This window comes from Prenolepis imparis, unplaced genomic scaffold, assembly GCF_030444845.1.
Source record: "Prenolepis imparis isolate NDT839.2.m4 unplaced genomic scaffold, iyPreImpa1.0 SCAF_7, whole genome shotgun sequence".
Classification (NCBI taxonomy): Eukaryota; Metazoa; Arthropoda; class Insecta; order Hymenoptera; family Formicidae; genus Prenolepis; species Prenolepis imparis.
Window position 1 is genome coordinate 6,257,723 of NW_028141165.1, and position 26,755 is coordinate 6,284,477.

At 37.4% G+C, this 26,755-nt stretch overlaps 3 protein-coding genes across 5 annotated transcripts in view; all 3 read left to right on the forward strand.

Annotated features, from left to right (window-relative positions):
* Tyn (trynity) overlaps nucleotides 1–6,994 on the forward strand; it is a 94,697-nt gene extending 87,703 nt beyond the window's left edge. For 2 of the 3 annotated variants that reach the window (XM_083043221.1, XM_083043223.1), the window contains 9 exons: nucleotides 2,394–2,660; nucleotides 2,753–3,091; nucleotides 3,175–3,294; nucleotides 3,381–3,556; nucleotides 4,173–4,461; nucleotides 4,590–4,671; nucleotides 4,761–4,905; nucleotides 4,979–5,168; nucleotides 5,254–6,994. In XM_083043221.1, coding sequence (XP_082899347.1) covers nucleotides 2,394–2,660; nucleotides 2,753–3,091; nucleotides 3,175–3,294; nucleotides 3,381–3,556; nucleotides 4,173–4,461; nucleotides 4,590–4,671; nucleotides 4,761–4,905; nucleotides 4,979–5,168; nucleotides 5,254–5,405 — 1,760 coding nt within the window. In that variant the 3' untranslated portion in view covers nucleotides 5,406–6,994. The remainder of the gene's footprint in view (nucleotides 1–2,393; nucleotides 2,661–2,752; nucleotides 3,092–3,174; nucleotides 3,295–3,380; nucleotides 3,557–4,172; nucleotides 4,462–4,589; nucleotides 4,672–4,760; nucleotides 4,906–4,978; nucleotides 5,169–5,253) is intronic. The other variant, XM_083043222.1, reaches the window with a different exon arrangement.
* A 575-nt stretch (nucleotides 6,995–7,569) lies between these two features.
* On the forward strand, nucleotides 7,570–26,523 carry LOC145938027 (uncharacterized). The gene is made up of 4 exons (XM_083041342.1): nucleotides 7,570–7,862; nucleotides 23,771–25,898; nucleotides 26,136–26,311; nucleotides 26,398–26,523. The coding sequence occupies exons 3-4, from the start codon at nucleotides 26,216–26,218 to the stop codon at nucleotides 26,521–26,523; spliced, it is 222 nt and encodes a 73-aa protein (XP_082897468.1). The 5' UTR covers nucleotides 7,570–7,862; nucleotides 23,771–25,898; nucleotides 26,136–26,215.
* On the forward strand, nucleotides 9,067–17,790 carry LOC145938024 (uncharacterized). Its single transcript, XM_083041340.1, has one exon. It carries the CDS (start codon nucleotides 13,602–13,604, stop codon nucleotides 16,230–16,232), a length of 2,631 nt encoding a protein of 876 aa, XP_082897466.1. The 5' UTR covers nucleotides 9,067–13,601; the 3' UTR covers nucleotides 16,233–17,790.
* Nucleotides 26,524–26,755: the final 232 nt, after the last annotated feature.

A 26,755-nucleotide genomic window follows, 5' to 3' on the forward strand; every position in this document is an offset into this window, starting at 1 on the left:
TGCTTTTACTTTTCACCGAAGAAAAATTTACTGAGAACGGTTGGACAAATACATCTGCTGGTACCTTTGGGATCATGCGGAATGTATTAAAAGAGAATGACCGTCATAAACATAGCTACCTACCTGCAGAATAAGGCTGACTGTTGAAAAGAGTTCCCTTGGTATTCTAAGAAAGATTTAATATTAATTCTAACGATCTGCCCAATGTCTCAGACCTTGAAATTTGCAGAAGCTGTTTGGAAAATAGCTGTTTCCGGAAGGATCAGGTTTTATCCGAATCTGCGGGTCTCTTCGAGATTTAAATTTCGCATTGTTTGATGATCGCGACAGAGAAGAGGGAACGAAAGAGATTTTTCTTTCGTCGTTTCCATTCGTCGTCTAAAAGAAATTGTATTATGAATATATGCAAACAAAAAATGTTAGTTTTTAAAAAGAAATATTTTAATTTTTTTACAAAATTTTTCTTGCAAATATATTCTGTATAGAGAAGTTGGCAATACGAAATTTTATTTAAGTATTTTCGCAACATCTTTATAAATCTTTTATAGAGTCGGAATTTCCGGGACAAGTTTCATGCGCTTCAAATCATACTTTGTCTATTTTTTATGTTGTTATTTATTTAACGAGTAAGCCCATTTTTTCACGAGTTGTTTCGCATCATGAAGCACTTATTGTTAGTTGCCCGTCATAAATTTGCTCGCTCAGGTAGATTATCCACAGAAATATTTCTTTCTAGTCAGTTGTGTCGACCTATGAAGACAACAATTGAGAATTTCGACAAAGGACAAACTTGTTGTATTATAATATGGTCCACAATTCGTTAAAAACTGCGCAGAATCTTACTTTAGCGACTGTAAAGTTAATCAACCGTATCAACAATATTAGTTACATTTCAGAAATTCTTCTTGAACTTGATTAAAGGCTGAACGCCTATTTAAATACAAATGCCTAAATCAAAACTTTTATTTAAAAAAGAAAAATTATGGTCCTTTAAAATATTTAATGGTCCTTTTAAAAAATATATATATATTCATTCTATTATTTATATTATTTTTATTTAAATATATAAAATATTTTTTTACTTTTCATAGTATTTTATGATTTCAAGAAGCAAGCGATTTGATTAAAATATAATTTTTGTAATAATAATTTATATTGTATATGATCTTGATATTATGTGAATCTACAAAAATTATTTTGATCAAATCGTCGCTTGCTTCTCGAAATCATAAAATATGTACTATGAAAAGAAAAATGTCAAATTATAATCGGATACCTCGTATATCTCTGTTATTCACCGTGAATTGCAATTGAAACACTTAATTGTAGTGCCAGCAATATACGATTACGGAGGATCTGTTAAACTTCACATTGCCGATCGGAAATAATTATCACTGTATTAGCCTAGAGATGCTTCGTTCGGGACGAGCGATCGCTGGGAATTCGCACGTTTGGCGGTGATTCATGCGTGAAGGAGTCACGCATTTCGGTTCGTTGGCACCGACTTTCGTCGTTTCGGCCGCGACTTTAGCGCCGGTTTCGAGGGTGGAACAAAAGAAATTGGAACGCCGAACCGAACGGGCTCGTCCGAAATATATTCCGGACTCGCGTGCCAAAAAGTTCTGCGGCTAAGTGCGTCATCGTAGACATCTACGCGATGCCAAATCACATGCCAAGTCACAGCTCGTAATACTTCGGCACGAAACACCTTTTGAAACGACTCGAAAATTTCGGCAGCAAAAATTGCGGCATAATCCGGAAGTATCGACAAACTCCTTAAAGTTTTATATCCACTTTAAAAGAGAAAAAAGGAGACGAAGGCCAAGTTGTTAAAAACCACTTCATCTTTCGCTTAAGGGTTTGAATCTTTTTACTTGACGCCTCAGTTTAAAAGAGTAATCATAAGTTGACTTGACTTTTGTCACATTTTTTCGGCTTTCGTCTAGAGTTTCAAAACTCATAGCTTTCTATCATTTAGCAAGGGAGAGAATTAAAGAAAACACAATTAGTCCATTTTATCTTCCACTTAATGGTTTAAGTCTTTCTACCTGATGTCTCACTTTAAAAGAATAACTATAAGTTGACCTGACTTTTGTCACATTTTTTCGGCTTTCGTCTAGAGATTCAAAACTCATAGTTTTCTATCGTCTAGCAAGAGAGAGACTAAAGAAAACATATTAGTCACTATAAGCTGAATATTATTAACAACCATAAAAATGTACGGAAAATCACAGTATTTTTTGCAATCTTTACGGCATATGATCATAAGTATTACGAAAATATATACATGACATTTCAAGAACAGAGAGAAATTAAATTATTCAATTTTGTTATATATCTATTTTATTATAATTTTATGAAGTAATCTTATATATTTTATTATATAATTTTAGAAAACGTTTGTTTGCGACCATGGGCCTTCGAACGCATTCCAAATAAAATGATTCGCGGATTGGACAATGCATTAATTTACACGTCCACAAAGGAGGCTTGTCTCGCTGCTTGCTTAAACGAGCATCGCTTCACCTGTCGTTCCGTAGAATATAATTACGTGACGCTTCAGTGTCATTTGAGCGATTCGGATCGTCGAACGACAGGTCAATACGTTCAATTCGTGGACGCGCAAGGAGTGGATTACTTTGAGAATTTATGCCTGAAAGGTAAACGCGGCATTTTTTTTTTTCAAGAAAAAAAATTGTTAAAATACAAATTCTAGAGAAATAAAAAAATTAAAACGTGTGGGTATTTACAGGAAAAGAGGGCTGCAAGTATCAAAGGGTTTTCCAAATGCCGAGAATCGGCGTGGCGGACGATAAAGTTGCACAATACGCAGGTCTACATTATTACACCGACAAGGAGCTGCAGGTTCAGAGCGAATCCGCATGCAGATTAGCCTGCGAAATCGAAAACGAGTTCCTTTGCAGATCCTTTCTCTATCGTGGCGCTCCTCAAGGGTCGGCTTATAACTGTCAACTCTTTCATCTGGATCATTGGACTCTTCCGGATGGACCTTCGACGTATCTCAACGCAGAGAGACCCTTGATCGATAATGGGGAACGAGTTGGCACTTACTTTGAAAATTTCTGCGAAAGTAAGCGAACTGAAGAAAGTCGATTTAAATAATTTAAATGCACATGTGCGTGAATATATGATATATTATTATGCACATTTTAGAGGGCACTGGACCATTAGCAGATCCGCTGCCGGTAGTTTTCGAGACCACAGAAGATCCTACGATAAACAATCTCACTAGAAATGATATTAATTGTGATAAGACCGGCACTTGTTACGATGGTATAGTTTTTTTTTAATATTCCAATAACGTGCATGTAATTTTTAAATAAAATATATAGTCTCTTAATGATCGCGATATGTTGCAGTATCGGTTGACTGTAAAGACACTCGTATCGCTGTCCAAGTTCGTACGAATAAACCCTTCAATGGACGTATTTACGCTCTTGGACGATCCGAAACTTGCAATATTGATGTTATCAATAGCGATCTCTTCAGGTTGGATCTCACGATGACTGGACAAGACTGTAACACTCAGAGCGTGGTAAGTATATAATATAAGATGGTGATGGTAACACATTGAATTTAATTTGTTTAAATATGAAAAATATTGTAATTGTCTTTATGTACATTTTTAATTACAGTTATAATTTTTTAATACTATTTGTATTTTTCGATATATTTGTTATATGATACGTGCGACATGCAATTTGGAACGTATAAAGTTTTCATCGAATTCTATAATTTTGAAATATTTCAAAGATTATCACAAATATATATTTTCTTCTTTCTTTTCTAAAAAAAAAAGTTTTGCAGTTACAATGCTTTTCATTATTCCTGAAATTAAAATACGCATGCATTTAGAAATAGTTAAATTAAATAAATAGCACTTAAGTTACACAAACACTTTATCGAGATTGTATGTGTGTCTAACATTATTACGTTTCAATACTAATGTATCACATTTATTTGATTGACCAGCAAGCACACACTGCACTTTCGTAATGTATAATGCATAACTTTAAAAGAACTTTTTTTTTACACATTTCTAAATGTTTTTATAAGGTCGATAAAAAGTTTATGATAATGCACAACCCTCTCTCTCTCTCTCTCTCTCTGAGTACTTAATCTCTGTTCGAACTTTCTTTTCACCATGGCAGCGTGACGGTTTTCAGACTGGAATTTATTCGAACACGGTTGTACTGCAACATCATTCCGTGGTAATGACAAAAGCTGACAAGATCTACAAAGTTAAATGTACATACGACATGTCCTCGAAGAATATAACATTCGGCATGATGCCGATCAGAGATCCGGAAATGATCAGTATCACTAGCGCACCGGAAGCGCCTCCACCGAGAATTCGCATTCTTGACAGTCGAACGCGAGAGGTTGAAACTGTACGCATCGGCGACAAGTTGACCTTCAGAATCGAAATCCCGGAAGACAGTAAGTTTGTGTTTCTCCATTTATTTTTCTTTAAAAGCCGAGGAGCATTATATATATTATACTTGAATAACGATGTAATATCGACCATATTTTTGACAATACAATTGATATTAATATTTTATATGTAGCTCCATACGGAATTTTCGCTCGAAGTTGCGTAGCTATGGCGAAGGATTCGAAAAGCACGTTCCAAATTATTGACGATGAAGGGTGAGTTGGTTTTTAACTTTAATTAAATGTTTTCCGAAATGTTAAACTCGGCGTACGAAACTTACAGAATAAATGTCTAAATTTTTTAGGTGCCCGGTCGATCCTTCCATCTTCCCCAGTTTCACTCCTGACGGTAATGCTCTGCAATCTGTGTACGAAGCTTTCAGATTCACCGAATCTTACGGCGTGATTTTCCAATGTAACGTAAAGTATTGTTTGGGACCCTGCGAACCGGTAATTAATTAATTTTATCATTAATTAATTAGAAGAAGACACATAATATTAAAGATTTTTCATATTTTATTAGGCTGTGTGCGAGTGGGGACGCGAATCTGTAGAATCGTGGGGCAAGAGACGTAGAAGAAGTCTTGCGAATTCGACAGAGGAGAAAACCGAAGATATGACTCTATCCCAAGAGATCTTGGTGCTCGACTTTGGCGATGAGAAGCAATCCGATTTTCTAAAGAACGATGCCAGCATAGACTTCAATGGAGCAGGTAAGATCAGAAAGAAAAGGAAGCTATTTAAGCGAGAACAGAAGCCTTCATGATGCTAAATTGTACATGGAATATTTATTTCCAGACAAAACGGTGACCATCGTGGAGCCATGTCCAACAAAAACCTCGGTGCTGGCGCTCGGGGTAACGTGTGCTCTTCTGGTGCTCATCTATATCTCCACGATCTTCTGTTACTATATGAAGAAGTGGCTGACACCTCGTAAAATGATGCCTTAAGGAATGAAAGAGGGTTCATTCGCGGAGCGCATTCGCAAAAATAAACGAAGAGAACGATAATGAACAGAGTGCGAGAGTTCACACATACATTCACACGTTATACACAGGCATATTCATATCGTAAGTTATCAAACAACTTCATACTTAGCAATACTCTCATTTATTCGCCTTCTCATTCCCATATTATATGTTCATTTCCATTATATTTGCAACGGGTAAAGAGCATGCGTATATAATAAGAGATAAAAGATTTTTATTTTTATTATTCAAAGGGAACACAGTATCATATATCATGCGCATCTGAATTATACGTATGATCCATTTAATATTTTATGCAACGTATCATTAATGACACGATCGCGGAAATTAATTATGCAATGCAATTAATTACGCGATATCAGTTATTATAGTACTGATGCATAATATTTAAAAGAATAGTTATACGCTCGTTAATATAGATCGATATTTTCGAGACAGCTATTCGACAGACATTAATAATACTATACACATATACGTGTTTCACGTGCGAAAATAAGTTTACATACACATTAAAAACTACTGTGACTGAGTGCGACGAAGATTAACGGATCTCTTGTACCATATGTTGAAAGCAAACACCTACACATATTCGAGGACTATAACGAGGAGAATGACTCGACATCTCTTAACCGAAGTAATATTTAGTAAAGAACAGCTCATGAATATCGTAATTTTCATGAAGATTGCGTCTTTTTTTATGCGCGCGATGATCACAGATTATATAACCAATACGCGTCAATTATAACAAAGCAACATTTACATTTTCATTGAATGCTAAACATATTAGAGATGTCTGCAAGACAACTTTAATATATATAACCACTTTGTGGCCGCGTGTACTTAACAACTTTATATTCTGGCTCGTCAGATTGTACCGGGGTATCAATCGGGATTGAATTTTGCTAACACGATTTATCTTTAACGCATAAGAAAAAGCGTTGCTACATGAGCGACTGTGATTGAAATTCGAACGATAGTTTGCGCATATCGGAAATTTGTTTGTGTAAAGTTGACGACCGACTCGACTCTTTTGCACACATAGATACATATATACATACAAACATACGTACACATATACGAGCATTTCGCGAAGCTCACTCGCGACTATAAGACCATCTTGAAAATGCAATAAGTAAATCTTATTTAAGAATATTCTTAGAAACAAACTAACTGTTCTCTAGTAGCTACTTCTGATGGGGTTGCAAAGAGAACAAGACACGAGCGGACGAATTTATTTTTCGTATTGCTCGAAACGAAATTTCTCTGATACTTTTTGAATAGAGTTGAGAGATGTGGTTCTGATTGACTGTTTTTCAGTCAACAGAGATCGATTTGTAACCCGCATCAAGACTAGCGGTATTTAAAGGTTCACGCTTCACTAACGGTCTTTAATGATACAAGTAGCATTAAGATAGCAATTAAGCATGTAAGCATAGACAAAAAAAGGAAAAGAGAATGGACGAGAAGATAGTTTCTCAGATTTAGCGGATTCTCGAAGCGATTCGTACTTTGTTCGTTACCTATTATGAATAAATTTTTCATAGAGGAGAAAATAAACAATAGGGGAGCCTCTTTATTCACATATATGATACAAATTCCATTCCCAATAATCGTATTAATCTTTTGTATATAATAATACGATTACTAACCCAGTCAAATATCAACAAATCATTACGTCGAACTTGTGATTATTTGATTTGAATATAGAAACATATATCAACGTTGCACGTGTGAAAGTTTATTATTACATTGAATAATTATAAACACATATCGCTTGACATACTTAAGACGACTTCAAACACTCTGGTTAATTTAATCAATAATGATTAATTTATCTGATTTATTACTTTTAACAAAATTTCAAACTATATATAATTCTTTTGAATTTTTTGTTTAATATTATTATTAAAAATATTAATAATAATATTAAAAATACTAATATTAATATTTTTGTACTAATAAAAAATTGATTTATTACAGAATCCTACATTAAGGCAACAAAAGCGTATATATTTTAGAAGATATCTAGGTGAAAATGTGCAAGCATTTTGCATTGCATTTTCCCTATTCCTATTGATCGACCACTCCACTTCCAAGATAACGCCAAGTTCCCCGGATAAAACAGCGTCTTTTATGACGTGTATTGTTCCTTGTAATTGCTCAACCGATAAAGCGACTTCCAGAAGAGCTTCTACGTCGTGCGGTACACCACGTCTGGAGCTTCATCGTCCTCGTGAAATCCTCTCCTTTCCAAGAAACAGAAGATGACAAGAGGCGAAATACATAGAGTGCGTTGGCCAATACATACATAACGTATATGTATTGGAGTCGTCGTCGTCGTCGTCGAGTCTGTTGGTACCTCGAAGGCGAACACTGCGGCAGCCAACCTCGATACGTCTTCACCCATGATAAGATAAGGTTAGCGCGTGTGCGTGCGCGATGTGTGCGTGAGACTTTGCGTAGAAACCGACCGTGGCTCGCTCAGCTCGTGTCAGTGTCGATGTCGACTCTCGCACGATAACGCTTCTTTCTCTGTCTCTCTTTCACACACACACACACACACACACACACACATATACTCAGCACACATACATACTCAACCCACACACACTCTATGCCTGCGGGTTTTTTTCCGCACAGCCACATCCACCGATCATCTGACATCTGACAGTCCGTCCGTGCGTTCTGTTCCTTTCTCTAATATTCGCCTCGCGATAGCAGCGAGCGATAAACAGTAAGAGAGCGAGCATGGTATTAGTATATCTCCCTCTCGCACGGTCGGAGGAATCTCGCTGAAACGAAAGTTTCGAGAAGCCGTTGCAACGGCTCCGCCTGCGAGGTTCAACCTACCTTGGGGTACCGCAGGTAGGTAGGTATGCGAGCGAGTAGGCGCCATCGTATACGACCGCCTACGGAGAAGGTATATCTCTCCGTGTTAATTTTTTTTTTTTACATGACCAAATCTACCGAACCTTTGGTAATATGTAACGTATCCTGTAATTGGGAATTTATGTTTCGATAATTTTACAACATTAGGAAATTACGATTATAATCATATAGGATCGTAAATTATTTCCTCGGCTCTCCTCTGGTTAGCCGAGGGATGAGCGAATCGCTTTCAATTATATGCTGGAACACAAATAAGAGCACATTGTGTGCATTATCGTTATCGGAATATAACGCAAGTTATAAAAAGCTTTGCGTGCCGTCGATTCTTCGAGTCATTCGCTAATATAGCGCGCAAGAGCTGATTGAATTATCGAATAATTATCTCGCATACTCTGTTAATTTCTTATTAACATTTCATTTCTTTAAATGTTACTGCAAACTGTAGTTGTATAATTAATTCGGGATATTTTTATCCGGAAATCACATTTCAGGATATTTTTTATTTAACGTTACTGTTTAATATTACTGCAAACTGTAGTTGACATAATTAACTCAAGATATTTTTATCCTGAAATAATATTTCAGGAAATTTTAATTTAACATTACTGTTTAATTTAATATTGCTGTAAACTGTAGTTGATATAATTAACTCATGATATTTTTATCTTAAAATAACATTGCAGGAAAAAAAAATATTCTGCAGTAATGTTTAAAGAAATACAATGTATAATAAGAAATTAGCAGACTATGCTAGTTAATTATTAAATTTAGATCTCAGTTTATTAAGTAATCTTTCATCAAGCAATCAAGATTTCATAAGGATTGCATCAAGCTGCTTTTTCTTAATTCAGATTATCGAAATATAAATTATCCAATTGATAATATTTAAAAATGTATATAAGTACACGTTTAACGCACAGATTGATCCGTCCCTGTTTATATGTACGATTAGATTCGATGCTATGCACGCACACAAGACACATAAATATACCCGCTGTATATATGTATGTATGTATGTATGCGTACTAATGTAAATGTATTTGTATGGTGCACGTGTAGCGTTCTTCCAGTTAAAGCATGCGCATAAATAAGTTTAGATTATAAGCTGTAGATTGCGATTTCAACGAGTGGCGCTTTTTACTCTGGATAGAAGATGAGTGTTCACATATGTATAGTTATTCTCCAAGTATCATGGTCGTTTATCGCTTCTTCCATTCGCAACATATCGCTATTCTTGCGTTTGCTGATCATTATGAGATTCTCTTTCAAACACGTCCACCGTGCTGCAAGAAGGCACCTGCGTGGATCGACCTTCGCGTAGTTACATAGGCACGATTCATCGTTCAGGTATTCCACCTATGTGTCCTTGAAACAGAATGTCTTCCTGTCAATTTCCCGCGTCAACAGAACGCAATAACGTTAACATTTTATCGAGCAATTTATGAGTTCGTTTTTTTAGCTTATATTATGTTCAGTTAAATGTTTAGTTAGGTTCAGTCGTGAACTAATTACACGACGAGTTTTTTTGTATTTTTCTCTTTATCTTTTCTCATCTATCTGTTCTCAATCTCTGTGTCGCATATTCCTTCGTGAGTAAACGAGAGTATTCGCTGAAAATAATATCGGCAGCGAGCATCGAGTAAGGAAAACATCGAGGCAGACCGGCAGTCGCCTAGTGCGGCACGACGGCTGGCACGGCTCGTCGGATTTGTCCTTGGGGCCGAAGGTAGGCGCAGCACGAAGTCCGAGTAAGTGGCAACGCTGGGCGCCCCCTCTTTTGTCCGCCGGCCGGTCTTGCCAGACAGGGTGTCGCCAGCTCGGTCGGCCTGGTCGTCCGGGTTAGCGCGAGGGACGAGGAAAGGGAGAGTACGACGGAGAAGAGGGAAGAGAGAAGGTTTATATATGTATACGCATCTGTGTGCGCGCTAGAACAGCACTAGGGGGGAAGGGACACGCCATTAGGGGGAATCGTTCGAGCGGTCGACATAGAAAAGACGAGACGGGACGAGGGAGACGAATGCAGCTCGCAGGCCTCGGAGCTCGTCGAGAGAGATCGTAGTATGCGTTTACAGGATCGGTCATGGACCTATATTCACGCAGGCCAGGCATGTTTGAAAACTCGCATTCTTCTGGAATGTGGCCTGCGGAGGTCCCCTTCGGTGGAGACCTCCCTCTTTTCTCCCCATTCTCCGGCCCTGCAGACCTCTCTTGAGCGCGGTGGACATTGCTCGGACGCCTACCTACACCCTCCTCCTCTCCTCTCCTCCTTTCCTTGTTCCGCCGTCCTTTCATGATCCCCGTTCACCCGCTGCACCGTCGCAGCCACTAGCTTGGCGCCCCAAATAGTCGCGTAACCAGAGACGCGCCTCTGGCCTGGCTTGGTCGCGCCAGACTTCTCGGCGCCCAAATGATGTACATCGACCATCCTCTCTCTCTCTCTCTCTCTCTTCGTCCTTTGCTTTGCGTTCGCTCATTCGCTCACGATCGTTGTAGCCTTCGCTTTCCGCGCTTTCTTCCACGTACTTATGTACAGACATGACTGGCGGAAAAAAGGAGGTTCTATAGGATTGATAAAACGCAACGACAAGGAAAAAAGAAAGACGTCAAGTCTATTTACCGAAGTCTCGACTTACGACACCTTGTTTTCAACTCGATACATGTGACCTTTACCTAACTCTTCTTATTCACGATAAACGAACTGCGAAAATTCTACTATTAAAAAATAGTTGCGAGATCAAAGAAGAAGGAATACGAGGGATCAGTACGTGGCGCAAAAAATATATTACAGAAATCTTTTCGTCTTTGACTCGTGGAAGAAAGGCTCAGATGTCTTGGCAAAGACGAGACAAGCGGTCACCTACAAAACGCTCACTTGGTGAGGACGATTGAATCTGGTCTCAGAATCCTGTTAAGTTTTGGTGAAGTTGGCAGTCGTTCAAAAATTCACATTATTTTGCAATTTTATGTTTCGTATTTCGATAACTTGCCAGAACTTGTGTTTCGTCTATCTAATTTTTATTACTCTCCAAATTGACTTTTACTTTTAATCGCGTTATTAATTTCTTATTTCGTTAATTTTTCAACTGTCTGTATTATTTGTTAAGGATATAGGATATATATATAGGTAGTAAAGTAGACAAGCTGCGTTTCTAATTTAGTAATTGATATTTGGCACTCTATATCATGTTTTCGTCAGATATGATTTTCCGCACATTATTCCATGGTATTTATAGTTTTATAAATATTTGCGTTTCGAATCAAAGCAACGTAGATTCGGCGTAGAAGCTCGATAATAGCGAATTGATTGCGGACAAATTTTTGTGAACTATGACATGTTGCGAATGAAAGAAGCGATAAACGATACCGTGATATCGGAGAAAATAACTACAATATATACATACATGAACTAACATGAACATCTTCTATCGCAAGAATAAAGAGCGCCACTCGTTGAAATCGCAATCTACAGCTTATAATCTAAACTTATTTATGCGCATATAGCCGTCATGATTCTTGGAACTAGAATAGGGTGCCTCTTCAGAGAACTTTGCGAGAGAGAAGAGAGGATTCGTCGGCATCCTTGGTTTCTGCCGGTGGCGCGAATCGTGGAAATTTACGAGGCCTCCGTCCGTTTCTTTTTATCGGTCTATCTTGCTCGCGCGTTCGTTCATCGAAGTATATGCGAGCTTGTGCGGCTTGCGTCATTGCCTCGCGGGTCTCTCTCTCTCCGCGTGTTCGTGTATGCGTTGCGGCCTACGTGTAGCTAAGAGACATGGCAACGGCGCGTGAAGCTAAACATATTAACTGTCGGCTCACGCCACAAAAACAACATGATCTCATTCCATGGCGCATATATGCAAGAGGTTATCGTATACCTCAAAATCTCATTCAAAAGCTTTAACAGCGTGAGACGAGGAAAAAGAAGGGGAGTGGATAGAATAATATATAAATATTAAATGCGCGGTAACGGTAAACCTAATGGATTACTAATTTTAGCTAGCGAAATAATATCGTTTACTTTAATTATAATACAGATGATTTTAAATCCAATATAAGTCTGCGGCATCAGCTATAAGCTGGCATGGCCATAAGCGCTTTTCCTGGAAGATAAAACTTCCTCATCTATTAGCCATCTTTGTGCCTTTGACTATACAGTTTTCTATGCTACAATTGAGTCAGATATGCGTATTGTATTTAGTTGCTTGTACTTCGTAGGGCATACATTTACGACCTAATCTAAATTGCGCGCCTACTCTTTCGTAGAATAAGTTTTCTGTATAAGGAATTGTAGTTCAGAAAGTTCAGAATGCTACGCATTCCATGCGTATTCTTAATCTCGTGTATATAGAGAAGTCGAACGGAGAGGCGCGATCGGCTGTGGAGGAGAAAGGCGAACAAAAATCGAGGCTCCAAGCTGGCTGCTACAGCGAGCTGCTAAGCGGCGCGGCAGGCAGGCATGCAGTCAGACATTCACAGCAGACAACATGGCGCCGAGAGCGTCGTCGTCACGCCGGCGTGACGTTTCCCGCGCGCGTCATTAACGGAAGTGAGCCCACAAAATGGCGGAGTCTTACCCAGCCGAGGTGTGAAAGGGAAGAAGAGAAAGGAGAGGACAGAGAGGAGGGTGTATGTGTGCCTGCGGGCAGTTAGACAGAGGCGAGCGAGAGGTAGGATGACAAGAGATCTATAGAAAGAGAGGCAGTTAGGTCGGTGGCACAGAGAAAGAAGAATGACTAGTAGCCGCCTTCGGCGATAAACTAGCGCCCGTGCTGTACGAATGGGGGCAACGGGGAGTCGAGGGAACATTAGATAGAAAGAGAGAGAACGGTACAAAGGCGATAAGTTGAACGCAGACAACAGTGAACTGACGAACGAGTGGGGGAGATATATGGAAGAGTGTGCGAGAAGAGAGGTCTCAAGGGAACAAGAGAGCGAGAGACGGCGTTAGAGCGGAGAGGGGAAAGACCAGTGGGAAGCGGCGGCAGTTCTCGCTGATGGTGGGGATGAAAATTAGTTACGGCATCCAAGACCTAAAAGGAACTCCGGCGCCGCCAGATCGCATCGTGCAATGTTAAGCGTTAAGGTATCCTCGTGTATCGTTGACAGTGCCGGTCTCAAACTTTGTGGTAGTTGTTATCTGCGTTACTGTCGGACTCGGTTTTATGGTTGACGTGACGACTATTATACAGGTGCGAATTTAAGTTTACGTATGTGTAATATTTTAAATCAAAATACATGACCTATTTATATATATGACGTGAGTGAGATATGCTCAGTGAGGATAGCTCACAATCAGTGAAAATGATTCATTCGAAGCATCAGCAATCGGCGCATCAGCAGCACCAGCATCAGAATATGCGAAAATCTGTGGGCGTTATGGGCACCAGACGTATTTTCACAACAGCTTTTAAAATCAAGGTACTGGATTCCTACAGACACGACAAGGATTGCCGTCAGAATCAACGTGCCACCGCGAGGAAATACAATATTCATCGTCGTCAAATACAAAAATGGCTACAATGCGAGGAACAGCTCAGGAGTAGCGTTGAAAATGGAAGCACTGGGATCTCTTCGACCATTTCTTCCACGGGTTCTCAATCGGACGGCACTATGACGGAAGCTACAGGGAATACCGTGACTCCAGCAACGCCGGCCTTGAACCTCAACCTCGCCAGACAGCACGGCGACGAGCTGACTACACAGCAAGGGCCCCCACCTCTTCATCCTCCGCATGGCAGTGCACCCTCCTCGCCCCAATATAGCCGTCAGACTACTACCATCGGCACGACTTTGCCCCTATGCGTCGCGTCCGTGAGTTATCAAGAATATTCGTCGGAACAACAACGTCTCCATTTAGAGCTCGAGGACAGAGTGCATATGCCAGAGATTCATGGATATCCAGCTACGCAAGTGGATCAAGATCGTAATTACTACGTATTAAATGGAGATGGACAGCGAGATGTAGAGGCAGCTTCAGCAATATTTGGCGGTAGGAACGAGGTGAAGGTATATCAAACTTTGACAAGTTACCATTCGCCATCTCAGGAGCATCGATACGGCGTGAATCATTCGCCGAATCATCATCCGCAGCAGCGGGAACAAAGTTATGGGAACGTCGATTCGTTTGACGGGAGATCATACGGTTTGCTACTAGCGCCGTCGATGATAAAGACAGAGCCAGCGAGCCCAGACACAGCGGCGACGACCGTGTCAGGACCGTACGAATCGACAGACTCCCCCGGTGGCCCACAGGCCCCACTCTCGCCTGTATCGCTTCGAGCAGCCGACAGCGGCAGTTCCTCGTCCGTTCACTTTGTTGATTCCTCGCGAGCCCCCGCGAGCCCGTACTTGCACGTGCACGTGCATGAGCACGCACACCCATGTTCACCGCTGAATTCCGAGAAGCCGATCCCGTCGCTTCTGCACCAGCAGGAGAGAGAGTCGGAGGAGACGACGCGGCATATCGAGGAGAAGAAAGAGGAAAAGGTGCTGGAAAAAGCGGAATACTGTACGACGGTAATCAAAGAAGAGATACACTTGGATGAGGAAGAAGTGTACGATGGAGAGGAAGCTACCGCAACCTCGTGCATTGATTATCGACGACCATCTACTGGCGAATTATTAGTAGGTAGTTCAGGACCGGTGAGTCCTATATACGATCGCAACGGCTACTCTTTGCCGTCGAGTCCTCGTGATTCTGTTAGCGTCGGAAGATACAGGAGTAGCTGCTCCGATAGCGAGATGGATCCCCTCGTTTCGGCCGGCAGCTTGAATTCGTCCGGTAATTTCACTCGCAGACGATCTTTCCCCTTGCGCTTTAAACTCGACGTTCTCGATGCTTTCCATCGAGATAAGGAAGTGAAGGAGAATCAACGAGCCACCGCGAGAAAATTTGGTATAAATCGTCGTCAGGTACAAAAGTGGTTGGAACAAGAGGCGGAACTCAGGGACGAAATCGCCCTTCGAGGAGATTCACGTCAACGATTAGGTCCTGTCCAGGATGTCGCTTCCGGTGACTCACCGTTGGATCTGACGACGACGAATTACGTCTCGAACTGCGTTTCGCTGCTACGTGATCGGTTTGAAATGGAACATGAACGATCGCCACCGCACGTTTTTGGCTGCGATATCAGTTCTCCTCCACATCCTTTGTACTATCAACACTTTACCGGAATGGAATCGTCCTCCGAAGTAGAACCAGTAGGTCCTTGCAATCTTTCTTGCTCCGTGGACAGTCGTACTACGACTTCGACGACATCCTCTTATCAAGAGCTGTCTTTGAAAGAATTCTGTTATATGGAATCTTCAGTTAAAACACACTGTTATTCACCCAGAGCAAATTCCGAGGTATCTAATCTTTCTGAAGGATGCGAGCAGAGATTTTCGCCGCTGAAGAGGCAGCATTATACGTTTTCTTGCTGCTACGACGGAATGCCGTCGTCAAAAAGATTCTGCGAAAGGGTTTCGGATGCGGACGATTGTTACGATGCACCTCCTCAAGATACACCTCTTTGTCTCGTGAAACCGAGATCGACTCGGGAACTATCTCCCTCCCGGACGGAGCTGATCCTGAAACCGAGCACCGTGTCGGCTTCGAATAATCCAGATGCTATCACGTTCAAGCCTTATTTGGACAACCCCGTGAGCAAACCTGTGAAGAAATGTCTGGACCAGCGGAATCTATCTCCCGTCAGCAGCCACAATGTCAACAACAACAACAATAATAATAGTTACAACAACAATTGCCAAATAATCTGTAACTTCGACGAGAGTCAAAGTCGCAACTATGATTTCGAGCTTAATCTGCGAGTACCGGTTTCCTGGAGACCTGATATAGGTTTGTATACAGGGTTTCCGCAAGGGAGTGCGTTCGTCAGCGTATCTTCGCTCTACATGTAACTTCCTGTCTCTTTCTGAACTCTCCCTTCTAATCAAACGCAGAGAACGGAAACCAGCAAGCTCGTAGTATAACGATCAATCGTCATGTCTGTATTTCTTTTCTTCCATCTTATTGAGACGCATTTGTTTTAAAAATTTTAAAAAAAAGATGCGATTATACATATGTAGTTAAATTAAATCGAATTGGCGGGTTCCTCGTAGGTGAAAAAAATTGATCGGTATACGTGATCTGCTACACGTAGCAGGCCACGTAAGCATTTATCATTTCCGCGGATCGTCGATGCCGCGTTATACATCGCGATAAAGTTTTAATCGGCCATTGGACGAGCTGAGGCGTGGAAGGAGATTATACATGGTCGCGTCCTCGGCTTCGCGTCTTCTTCCGACTTCATCAGACTTGCTCCGAGACCCTCTTCCCCCCCCTCGCCATCGTCCCACTTCTTCTCTGTTCTACAAACAAAAAATCGTAAAGATATCCTGACGAATCTTTTTCTCACCGCTTTATCGTCGAGATTAGAACCTGGTGGTTATCGCGCGGCTAGGCCGTTTAGAGGTCGAACGCTCGTTCGCTATAATTATAGAATTATGTCAGCTGCAGTCATTATTGCAACGCATCGAAGGAAAATTCGCGGAAAGAAATGCCTCGACCGAAGCATTCTCTCGCATGGATCGTTGTGCAGCACGTTATGTAATAACTGGAAATAGGCATTATATATTCTACACGGATTTATTAAAGAAATTTGAAAAAAAAAAATTAATTTAAATTTCTCCTTGCAAGATTTTTTTGACGATTTTTTCATAGCATATTTGGCTAAACGAATTTTCAATTTTTTCATATTTTCTATTATTACATATTGTGCTCGACGATGCATTGCGTCAGATGAAAAAAAAAACGAGGTTTTCAGATTATAAGTTTCCTCTATGTATTACACAGAAAACTACCCGTAGCTGGCGGGTAGATTATATGATTTCTCGGTAGGATATGACATGCCATCCATGGTTTTCTGCGAACTGCTCGCGCACATCACTGATTGCGAATATGTACAGTCGATCTGCGAAAATCATTTAATTGCTCAAACAATTTCTTCCACGCGCGCATATGCGTCATACATGCGCATATCACATTAGTGTTACAATGATAACTCTTTGTCATCGCTTTTCTATCCCCCTTTTCTCACTGTTTGGCAATTGTTGTCTATTTCTCGTTCTCACTTTTTATTGTTTTCTGTTAAATGATAATGTAAATATGTAAATATGTACATATCGAGAAAACCGGGAAGAAACGTGACACATTATCGTATTTCCGTCGCATCAGATTTCTCAGATTTCTGCAAGGATGTACACTTAATAGATATGTCAATGTTGTTTTTAAAAAAGAAAGTTTAATTAATCGACGCCGCCATTCGGGAAAAATAAGCTATTTTTATACAATCCCGTATCTGAAAAAAAAAAAAAATAAAAAAGAAAATAAAAAACCATGAAGGAAGAGACGGAAATTCGAGACAAAATAAACCACTTCCGCAGAGACCACTTCTTGTGCCTTTTTTTGTCGATATAAGATATACGATATAAAAACGTTTATAACACATAACAAAGACGCATAGATATTCATTACGCGTGTAAAATATATATATTAATATTTTTAGAAAATAATAGATTTTCGATATATAAAAAATAAATGAGTTTGTTCGTTATGCACTTTGCTTTTGATGAATTAATTTATCGAATGATAACTAAAAGAGATATTCCGTGATCAATTTGTCTGTCGTTAAAATATTTAAAGCGATAGAGATAACTATGCGGGATGTTATTGCGTATATGAAGTGTAATTAGTTCGTTGACTGATAGAAAAATCGAAAGTTGGACAAGATAAGCCAGAAAGAATTGAAAAGACATATAAGAATAACTCTGAAAGAAAATCACATGTGCCTTATGTAATATTGTATATTCATATCAAAGTTATATATCACTCGCACGAGGCTTAGTTAGTGCGAGACCAAATAAATCACAGGGACATATAAATTGTATAATATTAATTATTGTGGTAAAATAATGTATAGATTTTAATTAGTATTTATATAAGATAGATCAACTTAAAAGTGATATAATTATGCCTACATTTTCTATATATATACGATTCCACGTTCAAATTATGGAAGTTTATTTTTTGCCTTCAATATCGATTCGATAATTGTAACTAGAGGAAGATTACGCATCGACATTGAACCAAGTTAATTATTGAAAAATATAACAAATAGTATTTAAATTTAAGTAACGAGCATGCGAATATTTCTTGTCGTTTGAAATATTCAAACATCTACGTTCTGACAATCAACAATAATAATGCTCCTATTTAATTAGCTTTATTTATAGGAAAGAAGGAGCAACAAAAATTAAAAACAATTTAGAGAATTAGGAATTATTTATGAATTTTGAGCTTTTAAATTAGTATAATAATAATAATTCCCTTGAGTTTTACTCATTTTAAAATGGTTTAAAACATTTTAGTTTAAAAGAGAAATTAAAAAGCAATTCAGAAAAGCAGAAATCTTTATTTCTAATGTGATTAATTTATATGAAAAATTCGTTTAAAATGTGCATTTTTTACGTAATTTTCTTAAATACATTATTTTTAATTTGTTAAATTCGAAAACGCATAAATAATTCCTAATTCTGACAAACATAATTTTTTTATTTCTAATGAGGAGGAATGATAGAAGGCATAACAAATTCTATAAATAAATGTTTTTCAGAGTATGAATGTATTCTCGTTTCTGTGCACTGAAATCGGCGCGATTCGTCGAGATGCATTATGATCCTCGAAGAGATAAGCGATTTCTTTCGTTCTGACTTTACTGGCGAATTATCAGGGGGAAACCTTTTGTGAATCATTGTTAGTTGATGCTAAAGAAAGTCACATTAGATTATGTGAGAGATACCTTGCTCGAGTCGGAAAAACATTGCGCGATACTGATCATAGTTCAACATGAGTTTTTCTCAACTTCCTCAGTCTATCAGCCGCTCAAATTTGCTGAATCGGAAATCAAGAAAATTGATATTCATAGCGGATTTTTAAATATTCAAGCGGTTGCCAAGCGATAAGCAAGAAAGGCAATTCTGTAAATCACTGCTGCAGACAGGGCAGTTACGTTAATGTTTCAATATTCACGCTTAATCGAGCTCATTCGTGATGTGGCATTATTCAACATGATTGTCTGTGCGATCGTCTCGTACCGAGCTCTAATTTATCGTCTCACGAATAATAAATTCAAGATATGATAATTATAATTATTTTTATGGAGAGTAGCTCAGAGCTATCAAAGTATATATATTTCTTTCTTTTAAATTTTTTTGCAAAATGAAATATTTTTATTTCATTTTATCAGGATTTTTCAATCTGTTTTAAAAATTACATATATAAATGTGAACATATTTTTAATTATTTAATTGTTATTAAATAATTATTTGTACACAAAGAAATACACATCTTTTTATCGCAAAATCACGATTCGCCAATCAAATCCGAGGATCGAGAGATCAAATAAGAAAAATAGATTCGCGCTTTGGCTATAATTGTTAATAATGGTCAAGGCGGTAATGTACAATAAAAACGCTCGCGCGTAATTATAAGCCATAATAAATTACATAATGCCATAATACATTTTACGTAAAGGAAGGCTGTATGACTGACGAAAAAATTCTCGATCACGCGAAAAATTCGCCGCCGAAGTGCCTTGTATGTGTGTGTGTAAAAATGTGCTTGTCGTGTGTCCGCCTGTATTTGTATATGTAGTCACGTATACACCACAGCCCACAAGAGTCTGTTAACAAAAGACGTAAAGCGTACATATAAACAATATTTTTTAAGTGTATAAAAAGGGAGAGAGTTTCCTTTGGGTAAAAACTCTCGTTTTATTGTCCGTACAACACACAAATAAATATATATAAGCATAATGCTCGTATTGTACATGTACAAAAAAGTTTATACATACATATATATGTATGTATGTTTGTATGTATGTATGTATGTATGTATGTATGTATGTATGTATGTATGTATGAATGCATGTATGGATGTATGTACGAATGCATGTATGTATATAAATAAAAAAAAAAAGCGATAAAGAGCTAGAACGCGAAAATATCAAAGAAAGTACATAAAAATTTATCTATATATACATATATATATATATATATATATATATATATATATATATATACGTATACATATACCGAGAGTTATATTTTGATACGATCAACTTACACGACGAATGCGCCTCTGAACTCGCCCGGTGCCTTTATTAAAATTGCTCGTGCCTTACAGTTTCTCGCGCGAGGAGGAATCAAGAACCCCCATAGACATTGCGAGTCTGATAATATTTGTAACATATAATATTTGTCGTATCGTATCTTCGATGAAATTGCGGATGCAAATTAGAAAGTAAAATAGTGTACAGAGATATACATATATATACCAGTGGCCTCCTCACGCGCATATAATATCAGTATTTCAACTATTCTTTATTTATTGTTTCGCATCTAAAGATCCTCCAAAGTCCCGCAAAATAACTTGTTAATCTCGTGTGCGACGTCATCTCTATGCCTTTCCAATCGCATATTTTGCAAAAATATTGAATTTCTGTTGATTATCCTGCAATAATATGCCAATTTTTTGTCTTGCTGTTATTGGTATATGTGTGTGTGATTAAAAAACATTGTGAGAAAAAAAATATGCGAGGCAGAGCTCAAGAACGCAATATCTTATTAAAAATAGTCGAGTCAACATTTTTTCATCTTGCAAACAATTGTGACTATCGTATCTCTCGTAAGGTGTTAAAGAACGAGAATAAAAATGTGTATGATATATATTTTAATGTTCGAAGAATGCAAGAGAAAGGCATCGAGATATATGTAAATCCTTTTTTTTGTACGTTGCAGACACGCAAAAATTATATTGTATTAAATATTGTATCATATACACGCGCGTATATAGATTATATGTATGAAGCGTGCCAAATAACACAATAATGCCCATTTTGGCATTCACAAAATGTCATGACACGCTTCATACGACATAGAACCTAACCGAATTTGAGAGAAAATATAAGAGATTATTTTAAAAGAATTCATCTGTGTTTTGTCTTTGTTCTTACTGCCTCGAATTTATTATTTATCTTTTAATATTGCTTACGCATTCTCTCATTATTCTTGTGATCAATGACGAAGCTTGTACGAGATGCTGTCTTTCGTAGATGTAAACTGAAATAATATTACTTTGATAATTCGAATATTTTATAATTTAGAGCAGTCGAAAAGTAATTTTACGGAAGATGAGGCACGTTTCTAAATTTCACCTGAAGAGATAAACTACAAATTTATTTTCGAAAGAATATTCTTAAATAAGCGTGCGAATAATAATATTGATTAACACTGAAAAAAATAAATTTTTATAAATTTTTTGTTCTTCATAATTCTCGCAATAATCATAAGTTATTACATCTTGTACGAAATTATTGAATTATCGTCAATTCATATTTATTATATATTTCTAGAACATTTTTTATTAATATATTTTCCAGGAAACTTTAAAAAAAAATCATATGTATTTATTATCTAAAAAGTCATCGAATGGCTCGAAGAAAGTGTATTGCATTAGCACATTTGACGCAATAGAGGTCTTTCTTCTACTGATATGATTCATAAGTCTCTCTCACGCGATTCTACAAGCACTTATCTTCTTGCCGAGTATTTCAGCAGTTACGCGACGCAGTATGGGAGAGAAAAAGTTCTATTCTCCGGTTACATCGATTCAGGCATTTCCGCTTGAATTATGGAACAACAAGCATATAGTGAGGTCATAAATTTCGTAATATTACGAATTAAATTTTACCGTTATCGCCGCGTTATTCAACCTTTTGCACTCGAAATTATTTTTATTATCTAATATCAATAAACATTACGTCAATTTCTATATCGCGGTATCAAGGTCTTTGTCTGTGATCTCTCCAGTTAAGAACAATTTTAAACGTCTCGCAGTCTATACTTATAATATTTTCCTCATCAACTGTCGGAACAGTTATTCGTGGTAAAGTGACGTCATATGGTCTTTGTCTTCATTTAATTAAACTTCAATTAAAAGATATATATATATCTTGTATATATATTATATTTATAAATTTCTAGTGCATTTTTATTATAGCTTCATATTTTTTCTCGTGAAGGCTACAACAGCTTTTAGAGTTAATGAAGAAATGAATTTTTATTAAGACATATGCATATATTTTGTATATCCATTTTTAAAATAAATTTCTATTATAGCTTCATAAATTTTACTTTTTTTTTTCGCGAAGGCTACGACAGCTCTTGGAATTAATGAGGAAATGAGTCTAAGGAACTCTGCTCTCGCAATTAATGATTTACGTAATTTCGCGTATATATACATATATACAATATACAACGTAGTCGCGAGTCGCAGTCTCGAAGAGAGGCTTCCGATATCGCCCCCCACTGCATCAGGATTATAAGAGGCGCGATGAAGATAAGCGCGTGAACCAAGTCATAGAGATTCATGCACGTCGTCTGCCTTTTCCTCTCTCTTTTTCTCTTCCTCACCCTTCTCTCAGTGCACCGATATCCCGATGCACCGATGCATTGTTTCCGTTATCGTGCCTGATTGGTAACTCGCTGCAACCGCAGCCGCATGCGTGCGCGTAAGGTTCTCCAGGCACGCATCGCATATGCATACCTATTCGAGAGTCCACGTAATGCAGAAGCAAAACATATGTACACGTAGACGACAAATGCACAAACTGACAAATGCACAAATGGTCGCTTGTGCAGCGAACGTTTGCCTTGTTTGTGGTGAATCTGATCTTTTTGTAGAAGATGCACTATCCTCTGTAAAGCTGTTTGACAGATCTCTTTTTAATTCTAGGAATATAAAAAGAAATCTTGATCTCATTTTTGCATGCACTTACATATATGTAGAGTATATAATTCGTATATATTGCGCGCTATCGTAAAATTTCAAATCTTTCGTGAGCAACGATGTAGAATGCATGGGTAAATTCCTGCTATGCAAATGCATGATTTATTGCCGATGTTTATCGTTGCACAAGTCCGGTAACGGGGAATAAAATGCTCGCCATTAAAAGGAAAGGAGATTATGAAAATGAGAGTCACGCGTTTTTATAGTTCTATATACGCTGATGCTGATGATAAAAATTAATTAGTAAATGTCATTGCAGAGGCGCATTGGGAAAAGCCGGAATTTGGATAAGAACACAGTAATATAACATTAGTGATATTATTTTTTAATTATTGACAAAGTACTTTCACTCGTCGTGCATATTTATTTGTTTTAATAAAAAAATATATATGTATAACAAATTTGCACAATGATTAGAGGATATAATAATAAACATAGAAGAATTTCTTTTACATTTTGTTACGAGAATTAAATTAATTATTTATGAATTTTATTAACTTCACTCTTAAGTCTGTGAAATAAAACTGTTTTTAAATTTTTTGTTTATCAGTTGGAAATCCCGTCTTCGCACATATTCAGCTTACAAGTGCCTGTGTTCGTGTTGCAATGTAAGTGAAATGATTGCCAATGCACCTGAGCAGATTGAGCAATCATTATCTCATGCGGCAGTTAAACTCACGAAAGATAAAATTCAGTTTCAATTTTCATCTGTGCACATTTGCTCCTCAGTTATATGTATATAAAAAATTAAAATAAATAAATAAATTGTGCACACAGTTTTCTGCAGAACAATTAACTTTTCGACGATCAACATAGACTTAGCTTTAATTATAGCATTTACACAAAATAAAAAATCGCTATTTTATTGAATTTTTCGTCGTATAATAAAATAGAGAATTTATCATTTTTTTCATAAACGCATTTTTTTATGAATGCATATAGAATGCATATTTGTATCAGTAAGCTCTGCGTAAGTAAATTCTTCGAATTAGATTTTACAAGAGGAAATGTGTATTTAAAGAAAAGTTAACGGTGCATTCCTCAGGAAGGAATGTAAATTATTGAACGATATTGAAACCTCGCCGTGATAAATCGTGATATAATAACACCCTGCCGTTTTTATTAAGGCCACCGTATGCGTACTAAGCAGACCTTGAATCGAAACTGTTGCAACGTGTCAATCAATGTCAATAAATGTCATCGGCTGCATTGCAATGCAATTTGGAAGGGTGCAATGGCATGGTCGAAAAAAAACTTCGTGACTTCGATAGAATGCAACGCATAATATTAGAAGGAACATCAATCAATCGCGACGATGCTGATCAGCTGATTCTGTTGACAGTCGCGTTCAGACCGAGTTAAGCGATTAATATATATTTAAATTAATTAAATTCGATCACATTACGTGTGTTTCGTCGGGAATACGAATTGAACCGACACCTCTAGGTACTTAAAAAAAAGTCACGTTCGAAATACTTCTCTCTTGATCTATTCTCCGACCGGAAATACAATAGTGTACCGAAAAGACTGAAAGATTCTGGCGTTGCTCCAACTGTTGAGCGACCGATTCTGTTTGCAGAACGTGCAAACAGTTACAGCGGACAGACAAAAGTCTAAGGTGATTTCGACGATTATTCTTTCTGAGTGCTCGGCTCTTCGTTTTTTCGCTGATTTTATTCGCAAAAGTCGCGTTTCTCTAAGAGATCGGCGAACACACATCAGAGAAGTGTGTCGCGAAACGAGAAATCGCCATATCCCCGTGGAATAATATGCTGAAGAGCAGCCCGAGCTTGGCAAATAACGCGCTATTTGCCAAATACTATTATTACTCATGAATTTTCATCAATCGCGCGATACCCTATAATCCGTGAAGTTTCCATGTCCCACATAAAGCGTTCATTCTGCAGATATAAGATATTATAGATTAAAGATAAAATTTGTGTGTGTGTGAGAGATGAGTGAGATGTTATAGAGCTTTCCTTTAGTTTTATTCCGATAGGTTTGCTCTGTATTTTGTTGACAACCGATTTAAAATAGATTTTTGATAGATATCTGACATATTTCAACATATTTCAAGTACATAAAGAATATATGTTATATTAGTTAATAATCTGTGTCATGGAGAAACATTTTCTGGAAGACAAATTCTCTTATAAATTAATAAATATTAATAATATCAATATTTCATCTCGTCGATATAAACGTAATATCGTTTTTTCTTTTTTGAGGTCAGAATTGATGCCACCATGATTACGTTAATCAAACTAAACTATGACTGAACTATGATGATTGAGATCGAGTACGAGTAATCGTAAATTGATTGCGCGTAAAGATATATAAATCGAGATCGCGATGATGAGAATATTGGAGACACGGGAATAATTTATAACGTGACGTTAAGAGAACGGGCGTTACATTTAAATGATAATTTCGGTCTGTGAGAGACCCTCAGGCGCATATAACATTCGAGCGGGAGAGATGCTCATTTTCGCGATGGTTGCTAATTATAAAACGGACATTCGCAGTCCAAAAGCCTGTCTCTTCTGTACACGTGTTCTTGATGTCGCAGGGAAGAAAAAAGAAAAGAAAGAGAAAAAAAAGAAAGAAAAGGAGTCTCAGGGAGTCGTTCGTAATTTTAATAATGACGAAAAATCACCGTTTGCGAAAGGCTTTTCAATGTACCATATATATTTTTATCTTACAATTAGTAAAGTGCCTTCTCATTTTCTTTCTCTGTTTCGTTTTGTTTTCATCATTATAGCTTTTATATTACTATGATATTAAACACACTAAAATTATCTTTTTTAATCAACTTTACTTCTTTCCATTTTTCTATTAAAATTATCTAGACTTAAAAGCATTCTAAATACTCGTGTGCGAAGAATTGTTCTACTAAATTAAATTTATAATTACAGATTTAAAAGAGATGAGAGGATTGTAGAAAAAAAAATATATGCTAAATGTGTTGATAAAATTATATACAAAATATACATAAATGTCTACACATTATGAATCTCCTGAGGTAAAAATTGTCTTGAGCAAGGAGGAGATTCACAAAAGATACGAGGATACTGCAAAAGTTATATTTAATGTAAGAAAATATGAAAGAGAAATAGAGAATTAATTTAATTTGTGAACAAATTTCTTTCAAATAATCATGAAATTTTTTAATTACAGGAACAAAGTAAAAAGAAGAAAGTCAGTTATCTCAGTTTTGGAACCAGTCGCAGAACAATAGAATATAGCAGTAATGGAAATCACCCCGTTATCATACGAAAATCTACCGGTTCAGTGATTACATAGAACACTTATTTATCTTTGCAGATATCGAGAGAATACCATAAGCCAAGCGAAAGATGCGCGACAACTTAATAAATAGAAAATGTTAGAATAATTTGTTAAATAAACTTAGTTGTTTGCACTAATATTATAGTATCAATTTTAAGGAAATCTTTATATGTATATAAATTATACCATTGTAAGATTTAAACATTTTTTAATACATTCATTACCACATAAGATCATTCTTCGCGTA

Bases quoted from the DNA above. Each gene is read 5' to 3' on its own strand.
- LOC145938024 (XM_083041340.1), top strand. From the start codon at position 13,602: ATGCTCAGTGAGGATAGCTCACAATCAGTGAAAATGATTCATTCGAAG.
- LOC145938027 (XM_083041342.1), top strand. From the start codon at position 26,216: ATGTCTACACATTATGAATCTCCTGAGGTAAAAATTGTCTTGAGCAAG. The intron at 26,312-26,397 runs GTAAGAAAATAT...TTTTAATTACAG, and splicing joins CTGCAAAAGTTATATTTAAT to GAACAAAGTAAAAAGAAGAA.